This window comes from Mesitornis unicolor, unplaced genomic scaffold (genome assembly GCF_000695765.1).
Source record: "Mesitornis unicolor isolate BGI_N332 unplaced genomic scaffold, ASM69576v1 scaffold3862, whole genome shotgun sequence".
Classification (NCBI taxonomy): Eukaryota; Metazoa; Chordata; class Aves; order Mesitornithiformes; family Mesitornithidae; genus Mesitornis; species Mesitornis unicolor.
The window spans coordinates 12,378-34,599 of record NW_010171111.1 but is presented as its reverse complement, the minus strand read 5'-3'; the positions used below and the strand labels follow the sequence as shown (position 1 = coordinate 34,599).

At 41.4% G+C, this 22,222-nt stretch overlaps 1 protein-coding gene across 1 annotated transcript; it reads right to left on the bottom strand.

The window, feature by feature from the left end:
• Positions 1-775: 775 nt before the first annotated feature.
• MTX2 (metaxin 2) lies at positions 776-21,169 on the bottom strand. The gene is made up of 9 exons (XM_010179907.1): positions 21,125-21,169; positions 20,154-20,200; positions 8,226-8,298; positions 5,417-5,493; positions 4,593-4,685; positions 3,856-3,894; positions 3,320-3,445; positions 2,599-2,675; positions 776-1,272 (listed from the first exon to the last, which is right to left on the bottom strand). Exons 3-9 carry the CDS (start codon positions 8,284-8,286, stop codon positions 1,062-1,064), a joined length of 684 nt encoding a protein of 227 aa, XP_010178209.1. The 5' UTR covers positions 8,287-8,298; positions 20,154-20,200; positions 21,125-21,169; the 3' UTR covers positions 776-1,061.
• Positions 21,170-22,222: the final 1,053 nt, after the last annotated feature.

Here is a 22,222-nt window from a genome sequence, read left to right as displayed (position 1 = left end):
CTTTTAGAAAAGGGCCAAGTACAACTGACAAAGCAGAACAGAGTGGTGCCATTTAATGTGTTTGAAGAAACAGCAGTCAGAGCAACTCCTTCCCTGCACACAGAAACTCTCCCTTGCCAGGGTGCCACATTGCCAGGGTTTTTGGAGCATCACAATGGTATTTCTTTGTTTCCTGCTCTATTACTGTGCCCACACGTACCATAGGATAACACAGAGGCAAAGGGACCAAGGCATGCCAGCCACAGGCTGACACCAAGTCCTTTTGCTATGAGAACCACCCCAGCAAGTACGTCAAAGTTCAGAAGCAATGCTAACATACTGGAAGTGGAAATGACAAGACAAACACTTACCTAGCAAATTCATTTCTTAAAAAGAGCAAGACAAGCTGAGGATTAAAACTGAGGAGTCATGGGAAGAAAAAACATATAAACCCAAAAACCTAAGGTGACCAAGAAATAAAAGCAGAGGCAGGACACACGTAAGATATAATGACTGCCAGGAGCTACTTCAACACAAAGAACCGGCTGAATAAAATCACATCACTTATGTGCCGCAGAGCTCTGAGCCATTTTTGCCATCCAATTCCTGAATGAATTTTGGCTGAGACAGCCAATCAGAAGATCTCTAATGAGTCCTTTCATTCCCAGCTTAATAATTCTAACTAGTTTACCATACAACTGTCTTCCAGGTGTCCTGCCAACAGGATCCCACTCGTTAACTACATAGACATTAATTACACAGACATAAAACTCAGTAAGAAAGGCATTTAGAAAGATCAGAGAGAAATATTTTTAAAGTATTTTATTTTTTTTCATATGGATACAACATTTTTCCAAGGTCACTTTAGGGTAAGTATCATACAGGCTATTAAAGTGGAAGTGCCCATGCAGGCATTTCAGGTGCACAGAATGTTCTACAACACAAAAACTGCATTTAGAGTTTTTTCTTGCTCCAGAATGATTTGGCAGCTTCAGAAATCTAACACGCCTTTCAAATTCAATCCACTGAACAACAAAACCCAAAACTGAAGTGCAATCCACCCCAACCACCAAACAACATGCTTATCTCAGTAAGGACCTCTTAGCAGATCGAGCTGCAACAGGCGCAGAGCTGCCTTTATCAAAACCCTCGAAGTACTGCTGCTCTATTCGCCGACAAAAGGCGGTGAGGTTGCTGTAGTTTTTCACTTTTTCAGAGAGTTCATCAGTGATTAGTTGAGTCGTAAGGATTGTGAACAGATGTCCAAACACCAGAGCATCTAATTCAGTTGGTCTGTAAAAACAGATAAAAGAACTGGTATTTTGGAAGGCAAGCCTTGATGAAGGAAAACGCTGTTGTTCTGAATAACTTTGAGAGACCCATACAATGTCAGAATTGGGACAGGCAACACCGACCGTACCAAACGCATGAAAACTGTGTATACAGTGTGTAAGGGAGGTTCAGGTTAGAGATAAGGAAGAAGTTCTTTACTGAGAGGGTCGTCAGAAGCTGGAACAGGCTGCCCAGGGAGGTGGTGGAGTCACCATCCCTGGATGTATTTAAGGAGCGGGTAGACGAGGTACTTAAGGATATGGTTTAGTGGGTAGACAGGAACGGTTGGACATGATGATCTCAGAGGTCTTTTCCAACCGAGCGATTCTGTGTGTGTGTGTGTGTGTGTGTGTGTAAGCACATTGCTAGTTCTTAGTATGGCATCTTTCTTTGCTTTTGGTTGCTTGGAAATGTAGAAATGACACTTCCTAGAAAGAGCACAGTTACTGATCCAATATCAAACCATGCTCCACCTTTTACTTCTGTAACAAGGGCAAATGCTTATCAGGTCGTCTTGGGTTTGGGTTTTTTTGGTCTGCAGCCAAAGCGTCCAGCCCTGATCTCACAAAGGTAAAAAAAAAAGAGGAGGAAGGGGGGGGAAAGTATAAAACTCCTGTTCCCTTTTTGCATTTTAATAGTCAGGAACTATTCAACCAATAAGAAATGAAGCTCCAGGGTGACGGCAGCGGAAAACAACTCTTTTTTGAAAGAGAACTACATAGAAGAAAACAGGTATTTTGGGGAGTAGAATATTTATTGAATATTTTATTAATTTATATTGAGTATTTTCAGTCCTTTGTCACTGGTGTTCAAGGTTAGGCAGCATAAGGAGTTTTTTTAACTGATAGATTTTTGAGCTTTTATTTGTGGATCACTAAGAACTCTCCAATGGAGATGCGGACCCTTGTCTAACTTAACTCTAGCAGCAACAGGCTGCTTTGCCTATTGTAAGAAAACAAGTAAAGCTTTAAATGTATCATTTTTAATAAGAAACTAACTGTATAAAGGTGTACATTTGTAGCCTACATAAACTGTGGTAGACTGTAGAAAAGACAAGCACAAGAAAAACTAAATCATAAATAGAAACAAAAACCCAACAAACTTTACTTTTAAAACCTCAATTACTTATGTCTGAGATTTCATGTTTATATACCAGTCACACATTGGTATTTTCTCAACTAATCATGTATCACTAAAATAAAAGAGGAGTTTTCTATACATATATGTATGGATGTGTATGTATATCTCACATTCCTGGATGTAATATTTCAGTAAAGAGCAACTTACTGCTTATTGAAGAAATATGGTTGTGTTCCTAATCTCTGGGAGAGAGCCTGACAACACTGATCTACGTCTTCAAGCACCTATCAAAACACACAAGAGATAAAAGATCCATTTTGTCAGAAACTATCAACGCTGCCAAAAATAACCACCTCACTGTATTTGCACGGATAGTGGGAGCAGGGAACATTCGATTTGGAACACCAAAAGCTGTTCAGTCAGTCAGACCCACACAGTGGGCAGGTAGCTAAGTGGACTTAATCTAACATTTGATGTAAAGCGATTCTGATTAAGCGTTTCCCATAACATTTATAACAGCTTAATTAAAGGTATTAAATTAGCTCAAAATTACTTTGTTGGTTTTTTGGGGTTTTTTTTTAATGCCTCTGACAAGGGAAGCCGCAATCCTGCCAAGCGTGCCTATTAACGCCCTACAGGAAGTGTAGGCCATAACTCACAACCTGTTTTCAGGACTATGGCCTAAACAAACACCACCAGAGATGTACACTCGTGGTAAAACATCCTTCCTCCCACCCCACTGGCTTGCACATAATTTAAGATTTATTGCTGTAGAAGGCCAATACCTGACTCCAGATAACGCTTTAAGTACAGAACATATCTTTTACTACATCTGTTTCAAGAAAGTGTTACTCTCCAAAGCCTCTAAAAACAAAAGAAAGAAAACATAAAATAGGGTAAAGAAATAAGTGTCACTTTTGATACTGACCTGTTCAAGTGTCTTGCCAGCCCACCCAATGGCTTTCATCTTCCGCCTCACCTCCCATTGCTTCTGATAGGACAAAATGCGGTTAAGAGGCCACGGGTACGGGGAGCCGTACCTCGGGTGAGTAATCTTTGTTTGGAAACAGAAAGGTACTGTGTTATCGTACAAGAAGATACAGACAGCTCTATGCCCAAAATAGTTAATGTTCACGTATTTCTATCAGACAGGGAGCTGCAGAAGAGAAAGCGAGTTGTGTGATATGCTGTAATTATTTGCACAGAATTTATAGGTTGCAGCATAACCATTTAAAACTATTCCTTCAGAAACATATACAAAACCCGTATCTATTTTGCAGTCAGCTGCCTCCAGTAATGACACAACTTCCCTAAAACGTATATGCAAGCGAAATTAAAGTGAAAAGACTGTATCATTAATGGTATAAACCTCAATGTTTCATTTATGAGTAGGGACTTGCAATTGTGAGCAGAAGTGTTTGCTCATTAAATTTTAATTAAGATAAATGCTGCAGAACCACTCACCTCCTCTACTGTAACATCATCACACCATTGGAGATAGAGCTAGGAACAGAAAGAACACTTACTGAAACTTCCTAATGAAAGAGAATACAGAGACAATAATTTCTCACTGGTAGAATTTTCTTTTCTCTATTAGATTAAATTTCCATTTCATTCCTTCTGTATGCCTCTGAATGTAGAAAAGAAATTGAAACGGGAAGGCAAAAGCCCAGTTGCTCATCCTTACTTTGGCAGCACCAGGACCAGGCTGAGACCCAAGGCTCACTCCCATCGCCCACACTGCGCCTGTTCCCAGCCCTCACAGCTCCCTCAGCCACCTGCAGCTCGCCGGCACTTCCAGCGCTGTTCCCACACTGGGATTGCATCACATTGACCGGCCACAGTCGCGAATCACAAGGGATCCTGGCCTCCCAACAGTCACACGTGCTGTGGAAGGGGACAGCAGAGCGCCCGGACAGCTGTGGGGTGGGATCCCAGGAACCACTGGCATTTTCCAGCTGTTTACATCTACAGCTGCACAACACACTTCGGGCAGGTCAGGGGAAGCACACGTGTGGCTTGTGTCTACAGGAACCTGTCAGCAGGCAACCCATAGGGTAGAGAATGTATTCCTGCCTCCTTTCACCTCAGAAGTTGACAACCTAAGAACAAGCAGTATTTCCAATACAGGGAAAAATCCTAAAGCTTTGTTGCCTGTAGTCACTTCTGTAAGAGTGTGGAGTTGCTATGGTTTGCTGTACCTCTGCTGTCAAGAGCATATTATTGACCAATTCCATGTAGGCTTTCATCTCAGCTTTTTGGACTTCATCCAATCCATCACTGAGAGAATGGCCCTAATGGGGAAAAGAAAAAAAAAAGACACACATGTAAGAAAGGATATTGGAATATTCAGCAATGCCTGACCTAAGGACCTCTGAAGTCAATGAGCTTTGGCTCGGATCCTGATCTCTTACACAGTTCGATAACAAATGACATACACAATTTTTACCTACAGTGTCCTTTAGAATTAAAAAGAAATCATTGTAACGTAACATAGGCAATGGACAGGAAATGCAGACTATTATCAGTTCTAGATGAACACAGTTGGAGCACACAGCCTCCTGGTTAGTGCCTTTCTGTGGTGAGAAGTGAACACAGATTTACGTCTGTGGTACAGCTTTACCAACTGCTCAGTGAAAAGACAGGACTTGTTAAAATACAGGGGAGGGCTGGGCGGAGAGGGGGAAGCAAAGGCAAATTTGAGCAGTATCTGACACTTCAGGATTTAAACCAGTCAGTTCTGGGTTTAAGAGCTCTGAGACCCACAGGCAGGGCACACAGAAAAACAGTCTCAGAAACTGGCACTGGTGTGCAGCTATCCTGCACAGAATTGACCTCCAGAATTTGAGTAAATAACAAAGAAAAACATATCCACCTCAACAAACTCCTATTCCAGGATATTTTTATTATGAAACAGCACTAGATTTCTACACTATTTTAACAAATGAAGAGCACACCGAATCAGCCCAGTGGTAAGCAGAATTAACACGCTCTTCACTAACCGATGAAAACAGGACACGGTTACCTTGGCTTTTACAAACTGGACTATGGGCCCAAGTTCAGATACTACTTGATTTCCAACGTGAATAAAGGGTACTTTGCCTGTAGAATGAGAAATGTGTTTTAGTAAGAGCTTTTCATACCTGTAAAACACCATTTACAATTTTCAAATCAATTACATTCTGCAGGTACACCTCAACATCAGTGGTCTTTTTTTTCAGATGAGTGCAGGTACAGCTCTAACATACAGAGCTCACCCAGTGAACATTTGTAACAACAAACATCTTCCTCTTGAACCTCTTCTACATGCAATATTTGTAATGGTGTATTTCAAAGTTACTGAGTGAGATCTATCGCCTTGTACTGTAATAACGGATTCTGCGTTGCTGGAAAGACTTAATTCAATGTTTTTCTGAAGTACAGCTGGGAAATCCCAGGAAAGCAGACTATTTGGCTCGGTTTATCACACAACGCATTTCCAGCCTCCCTTCCAACCCACTGGCAAGGAAAGGGCTGCTGAAAGCATGGTGGGAGATGTGGCCCCGTGCCCAGGAAAGCAAGCAGGGGAAGTGCAAACGCACACTCAGCAGGGCAGCACCTTGACTCTCCCTCCTCTGGTCCTTCAAGTTTCCAGAGCCTGGGCCAGCCAGTTCCTCTTGGCTGCCCCAGTCCTCACTCTCCAGCTGCACGCTGGCATTCTCAAAGCCCCCACGGTCCTGGGGTCAGGAAATGGCTCTCAGTACAAGACACACAGCTTCACTACCTGGGGAACTGTGAGGGGGAAGCAGCTTCTTCATCACCATGGAAGCAAAATGGGGTTAAAGCTTAATCCTAGTAAGGCTCAACATTCTGAGGATCCAGCACAGAGCAGGACTGAAAATGGCCAGTCCTGAAAAGGAGACTGGGAAATGACAGTGTCACTGCTGAAACTAGTGAGGATGCAAAGGGCTCCCGAGTCTGTGCACATCATCTTCTCTGCTTGGTGACTTTTCTTACCTGAGAATTGAGTCAAAGCATTAGGGCAGACAGAGACACAACAGGAAGCCCAGGGCACAGTACCCTTTTACCTTCCCACCTCTTGCTGTGGGCAAACTCTGCTCTCAACAGGCAGCCCAAAGAGCAAGATCAGTACCTGCCTGACTCCAAGTACGTTATTAGCAATTCATTCAGTCTTTTCACTGAAACACAAAACCCTACTGTTCAGCCTAGCTCAAACACAGCTCCTGCTAACCACTGATTCAGTCATGGTTTTTATCATGAGATTCACTTCTCACTGGCTCAATCAGCCTAAGGGTAATACATGAAGTGGATCGCGCCAACAAAGGCTTCATCCGCATTCACATGCTGCATGTTGTGGAAGGACACACAGACAGACCTCTCTGTGCTGCAGAATTCAGTGGTTTTGGTCAGACTGTACTTCACACACCAAGACAATCCTTTGGTGTCATACTCGCGACTCTCTCAGAATGGGCTTGATCATTATAACGTCATTTATGAGATAAATAACCTTCCTCCCAAAATGATGCAATGCAGATCTTAGGCTGCTGCTGCTGTGAGACAGAGGGTGGTGGGGAAGGAGAAAGGAACAAATGAAAACCTTGGCTGAATTGTCATTAAAGGATCAATATAAAGAAAGGAAATAGGGCCAGTGAATAAGAATAATGACTCCAGGAGTAAGGACAAAAATAATACATGTATTTCTACCTGTATTTAAAACTGAAGCATAATTGTTTTCCCTCTTTTGATCCTTGTTCTCAGCAGAAGAAAGTGTTCAGACCCAAATTACAACATCAGATGCCAGCAAGTGTGGACATGGGGTGTTAGTGGCAGAGAAGCCAGAGCATGCAGCTGTCACCAGTCCTACCCCTGCACATTCAAGATGCTCCTCTCTTCATGGACTCAGTATCTCAAAGCTACCTTCATTTACCAACAAATTATTTATATACCTCCATATTATGCAGCTTCTTCACTGCTGCCAAGCAACAGTGGTTTTTTTTTAAATAGCATAATTACACTGCTTTGACCAAAATATCAGTGGCAGCAGCAGAGGCCATCCAGCTGGCAGACACACACAGACAGGCCCCTGACGTGGCAGTCATCAGCCAGAGCCAGGTGAGGGTAAATAAGCACCTCCTCCCTCAGCAAAGATCTGGGACAGTGTGTGACGACTGCCAGGCTTCTGCACCCTGCAGTCAGCAATTCTCTCTGATTTTCAGGCAACCTTCTAAAGCCGGCCTCTGGACACTTTTAGGCAACCAGTCATCTCCAGCAAAAAGCAGGCTTTGTACCCTTCTAATATTTAATTTCTTGTTAGTGGGTTTAGATTTTTTTCCCAGACAGTCTCACAGACCAGAAGAAGATTTAAAATCGCCTGTCACCCTTAGCAACGACACTGTGAGCTTACCTTCAGTCCTCTCCTGTATCAACATCCTGGCAATCACCTCCCAGACAGGGTAACAAAAGATGATCTTTGGTGCTGTCTCACCCCAGCAATGGGAAAATGTAACAGCATTCACCGGAGTATTCCCTGGTTGCAGAAGAAAGCTACTTTTGGAAACATACGTCTTTCTGCTTCAGGACACAACCTCTCTGAGGCATTTGAGAGGTTCCACCTGGCATTTGAACTGTCTGAACGCCCAGTTACACATGGTGCCAACATTACTTCGCATTTGACTGTTTTAATTGTTTGCAGAGGAGAAACAGCAGAGGAGAGGAGGGGGGAAGGCAATCCACAAAGAGCAGCACTGACAACTGTTATCAGCAAGACAAGGTGCAGTTGCCATGGTATCAAACTGGAGGTATAACACAGTAATCTAAATGAAGGCCACACTTACCAGATGGGGACATGTACTCGGCATTTGCCCTGCAAACCACCTGGATTGGCAGATTGCACATTTGCAAAAAGGCCTGGAAACAAAGAGTAGTGTTTTTAAAGTATTAACACACCAGTGACAAACAAACATGTTCTTCTCAATACATTTGACTATGTTTTAGCTAGTTCCTAGCCCATGCTTACGAAGTACCGCTTCTTGCATTCTGCTTTTAGGAAGAAAAAAGGATAGACAAAAGAAAAAACAAGGCTTTTTTAACTTTCTTAGACAACTGTTCATCATCCAGTCATTGACTGGAATTCTTCTAATGAAGTTTCATCTATTTTTACTGTTTTTTTCAAGACAAGCAAAGCAGCAGTATCTGACAGACACAATCAATGCTGTGGCTGTACAAAATCTAGTGACATTTTGCCCCTCCTGAAAATCATGGTCCTTACTTCTTCTGGCTACGGCTGGCTAACCAAGTCCATGTTGTGTAACGTGGCAAATGTATCAAGTACCTTCCCACACAATATTTACAATAGCTGCCAGAAGTTTTGCTCTACCATGCTGCTAAAGCACAAGTCTGCTTTGGGAGGAGGTATTTATTATCTTTAATTTATGTGAATCATGAAAAGCATAAGTGATTGATATATTATTTGTTTCTATCTGTAACCTCAGATTCAAAGCATTCTCAGTAGGATAGTGGTTTTTGTCAGCACCTGCCATCACCACAAAATCCTTAGCGTGTTTCTGTTGAAATAGCAAAATACCACAAAAAATACTTGCCATTTGGACAGAACATGGCAAATAAGGAACCTCTTAATCTCTAGAGTCTCTCGCTACTCAGCTAAGTCCTATCATTCATTTTGTCTTTGCAATGAGAAGGGTCACAATTCCAGATTCCAAAACTGTACCTATTTACCCACAGTGACTTGAGGTAAAAAAAGCCTACACCAAGAAGGCCACCACCATGAAGAAAAATGCTGCTGTAACACGGTACTTCCTACATGAGCTCTTCAGATTGCAGGATCTGGCAGTAAACCGCACTCTCACAGATAACCACAGACATCAAAGTAACCTAAGCCTTAACCTTGAGATTGCTCACCTCTGCTCCCAATGAGCCTAGAAGGCATGAGCTGACACTGGCATCAGTCCTGTTCCTAACTTTGTGGCTTCTGTAGTATCCATCAAAATAACCCAAACAGTCCCTCTCCTCTCTTCTGCACTCTTCAAGTCCTTTATTCCCAAACACTAACCCAATCCAGGGAAAAAAAGCCAAAAGTTTTGGTTCTTTCCCAACCAAATCCAAGAACTGTACAATCCATTATGAATGACATTTGGCTCTTGCAGGTTTAGATGACCTAACTCAAAGCCAAACCCCAATTCAAAGCAAGGAACTATGGTCACCAGCTGCTACACAAGACATCAAACAGAGCTGACAAGAGCCCACCTCAGAACTGCGGAGGCTCTGCAAAATCCACCAGAAACCTGGGTTCCTACAGCTTTTGTTAAAGCACTGCTTGGAAGATGATTACTATACATACACGTGCAGGCAGAGACACAGACAGACAGACATATAAAGAGAGGGTCCTGCACTATTCAGCAATAATCTGGTCTCTAGAGTCCGTCATCCCAACTAGAACCTCTATTACAGCTTAAGGGTGCAGCTGTCCCCCAAAGAAAATACAAAGCACTGGCCACATTTGACACCACCCCACTTTCAAAGTCAGTGTGTCCACCAGAGTCTACCAAAAATTGAGGCTCTTGCTGTCTTAGCATCCTGAACTCCATGCAAGCAGTAAGAATACCCAGAGGACTAATTCCTAAACAGGATTTAAGGTACTGGTCTGCCTCAGTCCTGAATCTCTTCATTTGCCTGCTGGCTTTGCAGGACCTAGCAATGTCCAGGCTGTTTCAGCTGCTGTTATATGCACCACGTCTCCTGCCCAAACTGGGGCTTCATGTGCAACTTCTTTGGAAACAGTCAAGAGACAAAAATGCAGAGATTTTGGTTTAGATTAAATACACGCTCCTATGCATTGCTGGCCATGATCTAACCTACCAAAAACACACAGTCTAACTTGACTGGTACACTGACTTCCTTCTTCTGAAAGCTCTACAACACCCTCTGACAGCACTCTCAACAGTACTGTGCTGCAGTGGAACGGATGGCACCAAACAACAGCTCCAAAATAATTCATCTTTGGGTGGGAGGAGCGCAGTGAACTTCTACCACACTGCTTAATCCTTAGCTGTTGAATTTCATCTAAAACATGTGAAGTTTCACTTGGTCTAGGCTTACCAAATGGAATTCTTTCACAGTAAGGCACTAAATTAACTCCTTGATTCTGCATTTAGCTAGAGATGAATTCGGGAACTGCCACGTACTGTTCTCTCTGCAAGTTTAGAAGAGAAAAACTCTGACCTGCACTGGAGTTAGGGCAACGCATGAAAAACTGAAAAGCTTGTAAGTGCAGAGACACGTTTAAGCAAAAGGAGTTGAATCAAGGAACTATTTTTGCTTTTGCATATCAGCATCTCAAAATCGAGGCATGCTGGCACAGAACACTTAGGTTACATGAGCTGCTTCAGCAAATTGTTGCCTACTGTACACTGTATTGTACATTGGCTCCTACATAGTACAAGGTTTCTACCAAAAACACAGTTTGTGACTGTGAAAAGCAGTCCCCTGCATAGAGGCTAAACTATAAATAAAATCTGTTCGGTGTAAAGAGTTCAGCCAAGTTTCCATCAAAAAACTGAATCTGACCTTTCTCTCTCTCCTACTCCATAAACATCCACAGACCAAGGAATATCGACCTTTATTACATTTGGCAGGGAAATTCTACCTCAGTCTCTGGCCTCGTGCAAAGGGGATTGAGAATATGTTGCCGTTTTGGCATCTTGGAAATGCAAACACGCTGGGTCCGTGTGCCTTTTTGGCACTCCACAAAGAAAAGAGGAAAGAGAAGGCTGCACTAGAATTAAGCTCTAGTGTGGCAAAAAATATTAACTAATTAAAAATGTTCACTATTCTGCATAATAACGCGCAGATTCTAGTAAACTTAGAAATAAGTCAGTCCATCCTCAAGATTCAGGTTAAAAAAAATTTAAAAAAAATAATAATTTAAAGTCCCTAAAGTAAAGACCAAACCAAACACCTGAGAAAACTTCTTCAGAATCATCATCTCCAGTTCTGGTGAACATTTTGCAGATGGGAGGCTAGGACTGAGCTTGAGACACTGATTCAAGATGAAAACTGGGCAAGTCCATCCAGTTCTGCGTTAGCCCCAGCAGTCCTGCAAGGTGCAGCAACACCAGCCCCTGGAGCTGCCTCCTCAGCAGCCTCACAGGGCCCGTTCTGCAGCCCCTTCAGCAGCCACACGCCAACACCTCTCCTGCTTCAGCCTCTGTCTCTATTTAGGATCAGCTTTAAGGGGAGTGGTGAAATAGCAGAAACAAGAGAAAACAAAACAGTGAAAGAGCTGAACATAAAATCATTTAATGCCATACAATAATCCTAAAGAAAAATTAAAAACTGCTATTACATCTTTAAAAAGATAAGACACTCAGGGAATTAAAAGACCAATATGTTGAGCTGTAATTCATACTCAAAGCACAACCTATTCAATTTTAAGTACTCCTTAAACATTGTTCTGCAGGAAAATGAAGGGAAGCTCCACAATATGAGAGAAGTTTAATCCTTATTGGATCTAGACTGCTGAACTAATCATTACCTAGCAAAGTAGGCCAGTATCCATTTCTTGATTTAGCTTAAACTAAAGGTCCACTGGATAGCCTTCAAGTTGACTAAAAAATACATGTCAACTGATAAGAGGAGACAGTACTACCCCAAGCTATGAGGGCTCAGCCTAAGAAACAGCCTTACTATTTGCATTGCTATGAGAGTACTCGCATTCCTTCACTGATGTAACTGACAGGCTCTGGAAAGTATTCGTATTAACAACACAGGTGGTTGTGACTTTTCAAACACACTGAATGCATGTCATACTTATGGAAATTATGGTTTCATTTAGAAAAAGAGATGGACAAGGATCACGACCAATGCATTCTTATAAATCTCCACTGCCAGAAACCTCTTTTTTGTTTTTTCTGATGCACTCAACTAGATAAACTAGATTTCAGACAATAACTGATGTTAGGCAGTAAGCGGCATAAACTACTACCAAAATAGTTGAAATTGGCGCAGATCAAAGAAATCCTACAGCTCAAATACAGGACAAAGCAGCCATTTCTGTGAGTCTTTATCTCATTTAATGCTTTAGCCGAGTGATCAAGACAGGATTTGTTCCTTTTTTGACCACTCATGTTGAATGTCAAGAACCGGCACATTTGGTGTGCAGATGGTGTCAGATCTCCATGGCTTCCAACTCTGATAAAAGATGCAGTGGAACACTGATTATTCCAGCTCAGAGCGTCTCATTTCCCTTTTGGTACCTCACATATATAATTTGGGCAGGCAAAGTAAACCCTTGCTTTTCTTGTGAGAGAAACCATCAGCAAATGGAGCTCCTCTGAGTGCTTTTAGAGTGAAGGGTGAGGAGATTGAAGGTTGAAACCACCCCAGTGCAGTTCTGCTGAGATTTATGAAGATATCAACACCCCTTCAAAGACACTGCATCAAAAGCTGAGCAGTCTGAAAGATCAAGGGCCCAGGCTTATTCTAGTACATCAGAGATTATTGTTAACATCATAAATTTGCCTGATCAACTTAAAAAGGGACTGAAAGGGGCCAACTTCTGTGGGAATTGCAAGAGACACATACACTAGTTAAACCAGCCCTCGTGAAAATTCACCTAAAAATGGAAAGCAAGACAGTTAACAGTGAAACTAGAAACAAGACGCTTAACCGAGCACAGCCTGTCGTACCCTGCAAAGATGCTCGTAATTTTTCAAAGAATGGCATTAAATTTCCTGCTTTCTTCTCCTCTGGAAAAGTAGATACACTAACACAGAACGGACAGGGCAACTATTGTAGGCAACAACCTGCATCTCCTCCAGCACCTTGGATTCTCAGGCAATACTACTACAGCAGTTGCAGTTCTTCAGAATAGGAAAATAAAAATTAGCTCCCATATCTGCAGTAAAACTGATGCACATTACTTCATCTAAAGTTTTCTGGTCCAAAGTAACTGTAAAGATGTTCACTGAAAATGTTTATTGATACTTTGAAGACAACTCTGCTAAACTCTAAATAGGGAAAAGAGAATTGAATTCCTGCTAAGAGATAACTATTTGGGTCAATTCATAGAGGACAGAGTAACATTCTTATTTCCTCTTGCCCACGTTACAGAAGATCAAGAGATGACTGCCTAATTTAGACTTTACCCAAATAAAGGAAACTTAATTCAAGCATAAATACACAAAATTCACAGCAACTGAAGGACCAAAACCAAAATGCTCAGGCTTTCACAAGGAGTCAGTAGTTTCATGGCCCATACTAGTTATTGCAGCATAAAACAAGGGTAATGACATCTCAGATTGGGAAGAACTGAGTTTGTTCTGTTATCTGCAGGAGAGCCTCCTTTATCCATGTGTTCCGTTGACTATTTGCACTTCTTGTAATTTTAAAAACAGGGGCCTGATTCCTTGTACAGTATTGGCATTGGTCAATGACTGAAGCAGACATCTGGAAAGCTGGCCAGTTTAGTAACTTATGTTCAATATAATGTCTGCTAGAAACACTTTTCTCTAAGATATTTCTGGAACAAAGTGTGTCCTTTCTTTGGATGAGGTTAATGCGAGAAAGAGATAAAGGCATTAAAAAATAAAGATTCAGCTTAATAGGGTCTGCCAGCTTCTCCCCCACGCATGCTCTCTGCCTCTCTTCACTGCAGGCTCACAGTCTCCCCTCTTGTGCCCTTTCAGCCTCTCTAGCTGTAGCATCACCTACTCCTCTGGCATCTGGGAAGCAAAAGGAGAAATGTGACAATATTTTTCAGCAATGCTACCACTCTTGTTCCAGCGTGAAAGCACTGAGTCTACAAAGTTGCTATTGCCTCTGTGCACCTTGTTTTTAATGGGAGAACTTGCTGTAGACAGGGACGTGGAGAGTTGCTGCAAGTCCAGGAGGAGAAACAGAGGGGACGGAGGAAAAAAAAGGTGCCACCAGATGAATTATGCCTGTCCTTTCCTGCCTTCCCAATATTTACTGTTACAGACTAGGGAAGAAAGAACGTAGGACTGAGGAAAACAAACTGAAGGAGAAGCCTCGTGGTGTTTTTCCTGCCCTACCACGTGTTGATCCACACAGGACTACGGTTTGCATCGCATGGCCACTCTGTTTTCAAAGTCAGCACAGAACAAGCCAGTTCGTATTTCTGCTGCGAGAGAACGAAGGATCAGCAGCTCCGTGAAAAGGGCTGATACGGAGCTTTGAGGTGACACTTGTTACAAAATTAATCAACAATCTCATGCCTATCATTCATTTCAATCATGGCAGGTGACACCTCCTGCCAGAATTACAGAGTGCATTTACAACAACGGCGCTGCTCAAAGGACACAATCAAGGCTTGTTTTTACAGCCTGCCCAATTTCAAATTCAAAATGTAGGTAGCACGTTGGATTTCAATTATCTAAAAAAAATAACCAGAGCAACCACCTTTGTGCTGCTTTAGCACAGCTCAGCAGCCCAGAGCCCAGAAACCACGGCCAGCCACAGGCAACTCGGCCCACCCTCCCCTTCCTCCCCTTCTCACACCACTGACATTCCCATCTCCGCTGCCCTCGAAACAATGCAAGAAATGATGCCATTGCATCTTCCTGTGACGACAAGGATGGAAACTGACTGTGCATGAAATACAATGGGAAGGAATAAGAGAAGGGAGGAAAGAGTTTTGTATTTATTTGTACAGTTAATTGGTTTAGGTGCCATTTTTACTCTTGCTCTTTGCCCTCCCCCTTCCCCTAAGGAAGGGCTGTTTGGACACTGTCAACTGGAACAGAACACATCAGGCAGCGAATCACCCTGTCAGAGCTCCCTCGCAATGCTCTCCCCTTCCCCTCCAGCCCCCTCTCAGAATAATACATACGAGCAAACACATACACTCATTAAAAATGAGTTACAACTTGATGTAAATCATATCCAGATTGCAGTTTCTGAGATGAGAGACAAGAATGAAATTACTTATGCCAAGACTCAAACAGTTCACAACTTACGTCCCCACATGAGGAACACTATTTTCAGATGGCACACTCCAGGCTTCATTTGAAGAAGATATATTCATGATTAGTTTTTAATAAAGAACGAGCCATTCCAAGCCATCTCTTATTCAGCAGCACTTTTAAAAGCAATCGCACAATACTGCTGTGAAGAAAGAGTGAAAGGCGTTTTCTGTTTTCATTTTTACATTATTTCATGAGCACACAAAGGACAATATGTGATGACAACTAAAGAGTTATTCTCTACTTTATTGCAGGAACACATTTGAAAATTAAAACCATGAACAAATCTACAGAATAATTCAGTTTTCATATCAAAGAGCTGCAGACCCTGTAACTGAAATAGTGTGTCTAAGGTTATAAATGAAAACTGTTCAGTATCATTCTTTGAGTGACAGATTAAATTCCTAATCCAGTTATGGTAATGGCCACATTTGTAGTTTAACATAAATTAAGAGCTTAATTATATTTGTGACTATTTTAAACAAAATAACAAATTCCTTTGTACCTGTGAACGTAATTTATAGCAAAGCCACGTTCATTCTCCAAAACAATCTATTTTATACTGCAGCACAACGCTGCTCTAATGGTATAATGTAATTCTTGTTGTAGAATGCAGAAAGAGTAGATTCACTGGTAGCACAGAGGTTTTGAAGATAAATGAAGATGCTATTCATTCAGGGGTAATTTCATCTTAGAACTATATGAAAGATGTTCCACTCACAAACAGTACCTGTATGGCTTGGGATTTAAGCATGTTTTCAGCTACAACGCAATGCTGCTAGATTGATTATGTTGATACTGCATTTCTCATCATGAAGAATTCCAGCTTTTATTCTCTTTTAAAAAAAAGAGATTGTCAGATTTTCATTTCAGTACTAAGCTTTTGTTCAAGCCTCAGCAACAAGTTCAAATTTCTGCTAATGTTTTGTCTAGACAAAAAACAAACCACAATTCATACACACACGCACATACACACACACTCAGGAAAAAAAAAAAATCACAAATCTGTCAAGGGCAATTAATCATGCGTGATTTACACATTTATTTGATTACTTGTTGAAGTAAATAAGCAGTTGGTCTGTGTAACACAATTTGAGATTGCCCAAACAGCCTTCTGTCATTCAGGGCTAAGAACAGGCAATTTTAAATGCACTTTCCTGGAATATATTAAGACCATTTACAAGGACATAAATTGCACAAGCAATTAATACATATCTTAACATAATGAGCTGCAGGCTTTATAGCCTCAGGATAGCTATGACAATTTCCACAATCCTGAACATTTTAGTCAGCCTTTTAAGCAAGACCCTGAGACTGCCTGCATGAAGATTTCAGAAGAACCTGTACCAACAGAGGCAGCCTCAGCATCCACATTCCTCCTCCCAACAAGTTGGAACAGTGCGAAGGGATGCTCTGCTGCCATCTGAGGCAAGAGGCCGGGCCCAGCCAGCTCTGTTAACCCCCTCCCTCCTACTCAGCCACACTGCTTCCACCCCAGCACGAAACAAAAAGGCTTCATCTGCACTGGGTGTCAACAGGGAGACCTGGACAGGCGCTCTGCTTCAGACTGAAATACGTTCTCCTGTGGTAATTCAGTTTTAATCCACTTAAAACTCTGTTTTTCCCTACTTGAAGTTGTGGAGTTGTTTTGTGACTGAAATATAGTTGTGTGGTCGCTTCTGGGTTTTGGTGGCTTTTTTTACTATGATTCAGGAATGCTGTGTAATGGAAGCTGTACAATAAATAAGCAGAGAGTGGTTTTAACCATGACTCATGTTACCCAGGAGGTGTACACGTTTTCATTAAAGTTAATGGGAACAGGGATGAACATCTCACAGGAACACCACAGCCTTCATTCTACGTACAAGGTTCTCCTTCCTGTAGCTGGATAATTGTCACTGATTAGTATTTTCCCTTGATTTTAATTCCTTTGCAATGAAAATAGAACTTTCTTCAATATCAAGACTTTGCAGCCTAAGATCAAACAGGCTCCACTTCAGCAGAGCTCTAACACACACTACTTCAAGTTATCAAACAAGGATTGCACACAGCAAGACGTACCAGAGATAGCAATTGAGCTCATCTGAAGTTATGTTGCATTTTCAGCAAATATGAGGAATCTGAACCCAGTAAAAGACAACGGAACTGTTAATTTAGTCTGTTTCCAAGAACAGCAATGGGAAGAAGAGGAACTAAAAAACAAACAACAGCAACAAAAACCCTACCAGAATCAGCAGAGAGGTTCCACAAGATGAGAGGGTTTGGGTTGCCTGTTTGAAGGTTTTTTGTTGGCTTGGTTAGTTTTTAACTGCTGAAGGCATCACCACAGTTATTTAGCAATTCCCAGAAGACTCTGTCCTCCCCTCTCTTATGTGACATGTAGCTATAGTCAGGAGCCCAGATATCATTGCGCAATGAGAAGTTTTAAGTTCAATCACCATTAACACAGCAAGACTCGACCCACTTCCTAGGTTCAACCTGCAGACCTCACTACACACTAAATCGAACCAAATGCCTGCAACTGTTACACCAACACTGCGAGTAACTTGCTCTGCTGCCTGCTTCATCTGCTCTGTTGACAAGAGGTAGATGAAATGCCATCTGCATTGCAGGGTCATCAATTTTAAGAGAGTCAACTTTGACTCTGACTAATTACTTATTATGGCATTGGATTTTATTCTTTATTTTATACGTAGGTATCAGCATATACGTCCCCTGAGAGCTATCCCAGAGCGGCATTACGAAGAAGTGCTGTAAGGAGATTCTGAGAAAGATCTGAAAGACCAGTTGCGGCACATTTAGGATCTTGCTGTCAACTCTGTTCCTTAAAGATTTGATGGCAGCTGATGCCACATGCTCTTTTCATCAGGGAGACTCAAAATTCTGATGTGTTTTCACCACATGGAAGTTCAACAAGCCATGAACAAGCTATGCAACTGCTCTGCTGACATTCATGTGCCCCAAATCAGTAACAGGGGGAAAAGAAATGGCAAAGTGGGGAAAAAAGTCCTATTTCTCCTCCTATCCCCCATTCCCATTTCTTCCTCAGGAAAAGAACCCCACCCCCCACAAAAAAACTGGCAAAAATATATCCAGTAAAAAGCTACAGAGGCTCTCATCAGAATCAAATGTAAATTCTAAACCAGAGGAACTCTGCAATTTCCTTATGCAAAACACATCAGTTTATTTAAAGCTTCTGATCCCTAAGCTAGTAATACATAACTACAGACCCCAGTATCTTTTCCAAATTGATCAAAGACACCAAGGATAGCTATTCTTTCACAGTCACAACCATGTTACACAGATTCTTCAAAATAGATATGATTCCCCAATACAAAATTGTTCTATAAAGTTTAAGATCAGATAACCACCAGAGCCATATTTATAGTCATGGCTACTATCAGCTGTCCAGCTAGAGAATATTGAAGAAAAACAAGCATTTTTAACATATTATAGTTAATTTATCATCTAAGTGACATGTGTAGGATAAAAATGGACTGGAAACAGTAAAGCAAAATGATGCATTAGAAAATAACATTTTAGGGTTGTTTCTTTTCTTTGTGTTTCAAATACAAGCCACACCTATACTTATTGTTAGGTGGTAAGAAAATTCATGAGAACCACAAAAAATACAGTTCCTGGAATAAAAAGGGAACACTGAGATCAAGTGAGCAACAAAAACACTTATTTGCATTACTGTGAGGCACGGTGTAAAGCACATTGCCCAAACCAATAAACACTGCCCCATTTATCCAGTGTATCAAAAATGAGTCCTCTTTCCAGCAAAAGATAAAGGTACCCTCTTGTTGTGATAGATTTTACTCTTACAGGTATTTCCTAGGTTGCCAGACTGGAAGGAAAAAAGTAGTTACCACGATGAAATGATCCTAACCTTTTTACCAGTACCACCAGTTACAGTCTTAAAGTGTCCCACATGGGCTAAATGAGATGTGTTCTTTTTTGATAGCCCTCAAAGACCGCTTGCTCCCACTGCTCAGAGCCAGACCACACACAAAAAGCAAGAAGCAGGGGAACAGTGCAGCTCCCTGCTAAGCAAAGCAGCAGCAAAGCTGCTCTGAAGGACAGGAACCTTACAGACATCCTGCTCACCACCACCTCTGACAGCCAGGCCCTCTCTGCTAATGGGGAAAACGTCCCGTCGAGATTTTAACCTAACAGGTTAATGGAGTTTACGTGGACTTCACAGCCACAGAGGTGCTTTTAAATCAATTAGAGATACAAGTTTGTCAATTACATGGACTATTTCTAAAAACCACATTGGATCTCAACTCCGTATACACAATGAAATTGAGAAAACCTATCAGAGACATACAGAGAACTGACACCCACAGCATGAAGCAAAATATGCCTCAAGTCTGGGGCAGGATTAGCTTTGAGAATTCAATAACCAGTAAGCATCATGCAAGACGTCCAAGACACACTAGCATACATGTGACAAAAGATGGGAACCACACACAGTCCCCAGAGTAGGCAGACAAGCAGATACTGCACGACACGGACCAATATAAACACGAGTACAAACAGCAGCACTCTGTATAGGATTCTCAAAATCCTCATGTCCTTTAGGCTCTGGCACTTCAATGACAATGTAAATTTCCATCAGTTGCAGGAAATAAGGCATTGCTTTCAACAGAAATAATTCTTAAATTATTCATTTAGCTAAATACAGTTACTTTCGCTAGATAACCATTCAAAAAGTAAAATGGAATTAAAAACATTAGTTCAGAAAAGATGACATTTTACCTGAACAGCAAGGGAAGATGCATTATCAGAAAGCAAAATTTGTTCCTCTGTTGAAAGAGAAAAAAAAAAATTACAAAAAACAGTGCCATTTAGCTACTGACCTGTAGGAGCACATATATAACTATTATGCAGCTGCACAAGAAAACTTGCCATATGAATATTAAAAAAAGAAAGAGAAAAAAAAAATAACAGGAATATTTCTCCTGCAAATGCAATTGCATTTATCATACATTACCAACAATGTACAATAAAAAATGCTCACCACTAAAAACCAAATGCTTGAGTTTTATGCCAATTACTCTTCTTCTAATCAAAGTTAAATAAAACCGCATCTTCATAACTCCTCTGGCTAAAAAGTAAAAGCATTCAGAAACCTATAAAAGCAGCTTGCAGTTAATATTGCACACTGTGTCTAGGTCTGTCACACAAAAGAAAGATGACAAGTTCACTGCAATAAAAATTCCATGCTTAGAAGACTAGGGCTGCTACCTATTAGTCTTCATTACTTTGCAGTCTTCTGACAACTGTAGCAGGCTGCTGAGCCCCAAATGGGGGCCATAATGTGATCTGATGATATATGAAGAGCTGCTAAAGGGAGCCTGAACCATCCTAGCCTATACATTTTAACAGTTCCTTTTTACTGAGAGCCCACTTTACCACAAGACTTCAAAAATCTGCTGCCTCAGCTATTGGTGCAGTAAATCTGCCAACTGTGCCTGCAACCACATCATTTTACACTGCCTACAGCAGCCAATATAATGAGTCAATAATAAACCAAGGACCTTATAGGCCATGAATAGCTGGTTTATATTGGCAGATGCAAGCGTAGCTAGAACCTCTGACCAGACAAACAACACAAAGGACTCTTTTTAACAGTTTCTGTGCTTCCTTGCAGTTAATTATCTTACTGCATATTTAACATGTTTTCTAAAAATAAAGTAATTGTTAATTGCAAAAAATAGTGTACCCACCCTTCAGTTGCTGATACAATGCAGCATTTTCAGGCCAAGGCTCTGCGGCTGTGGAAAGAAGAGGAATTAATAGAGCAAGTCAAACAACAACGTGTTTGCAGATGCAAACTGAACACCACAGTCACCCAGCGCAGGAACTCAGACTGCAACGGTGCTGATGCAGATCTAACCTGCCCTAAAGATGTCCCACTGTCACTCTCTCCTTCCGTACTTCTCTCCTGGGAGAGGGACAACACAGAGCAGAAAACTGTGTCCCAAAATTTAATATTGGAAGAAAAGCTAAAGTTCAAGCTATGTTACAGAATGGCCTTGTAATACCCAAGCAGCAATGGCAGCTATTTTCCCCCCACCACAAAGACATCCTTGTGCGTATTTCCATCACAATTCTGGCCACTCTCAAGAGCAATTATTTATTAAGGTATTAAACAAAGAATTCTGGAAAGAACAGAACAAGACACAGAGGAGAGGGGTGCAAGCCTCCAAATCAGGTGTGAAGAATGCTTTGGGGAAATGGAAAAGCTTTCTGCCTTTCAAAGTTGTCTCCTCACTGGTCCTATGTAACACGCACAAAGCCAAGAGCTTGGGAATACCAGAAATCCACCCACCAGGATGACTGGGACTACCTATAGTTGTAAACGATGTTCTGGTCAACCCTAAAATGGAAATATCAATATGCATTAAAAAACTTGCGTGGCCAGTAGTTCAAAAAAATAAATAAATAGAGGCAAGGAAAGAAAAGACAATCACATCATCCAGTTGAGAACCGTTGCACTTAATCAATCATACACCACTTGAATTTATGGGAAGGCAAAAATAATAATCATTACTGATTTACTGTTAATGGCAGCATTAAGATAACAGGTCACCACGCTGTTTTGTCTCCATTACATCCCTTGTTAATGTTTGATTAAAACTGTTCTTAAATACCAATTCAAACCTTGCATTCTACCCAAACTAGCTATTTGTAAACAAAATTAATGATCTAATCACATAAATTATTTCTTTTAAAGCAATAATGTCTATAAATAACTACGTACTGTTCAAACAGAAATATGCCACTGGCTTCAGTAAGGCCACTCTTTGTGTCTCTGCCTTCAG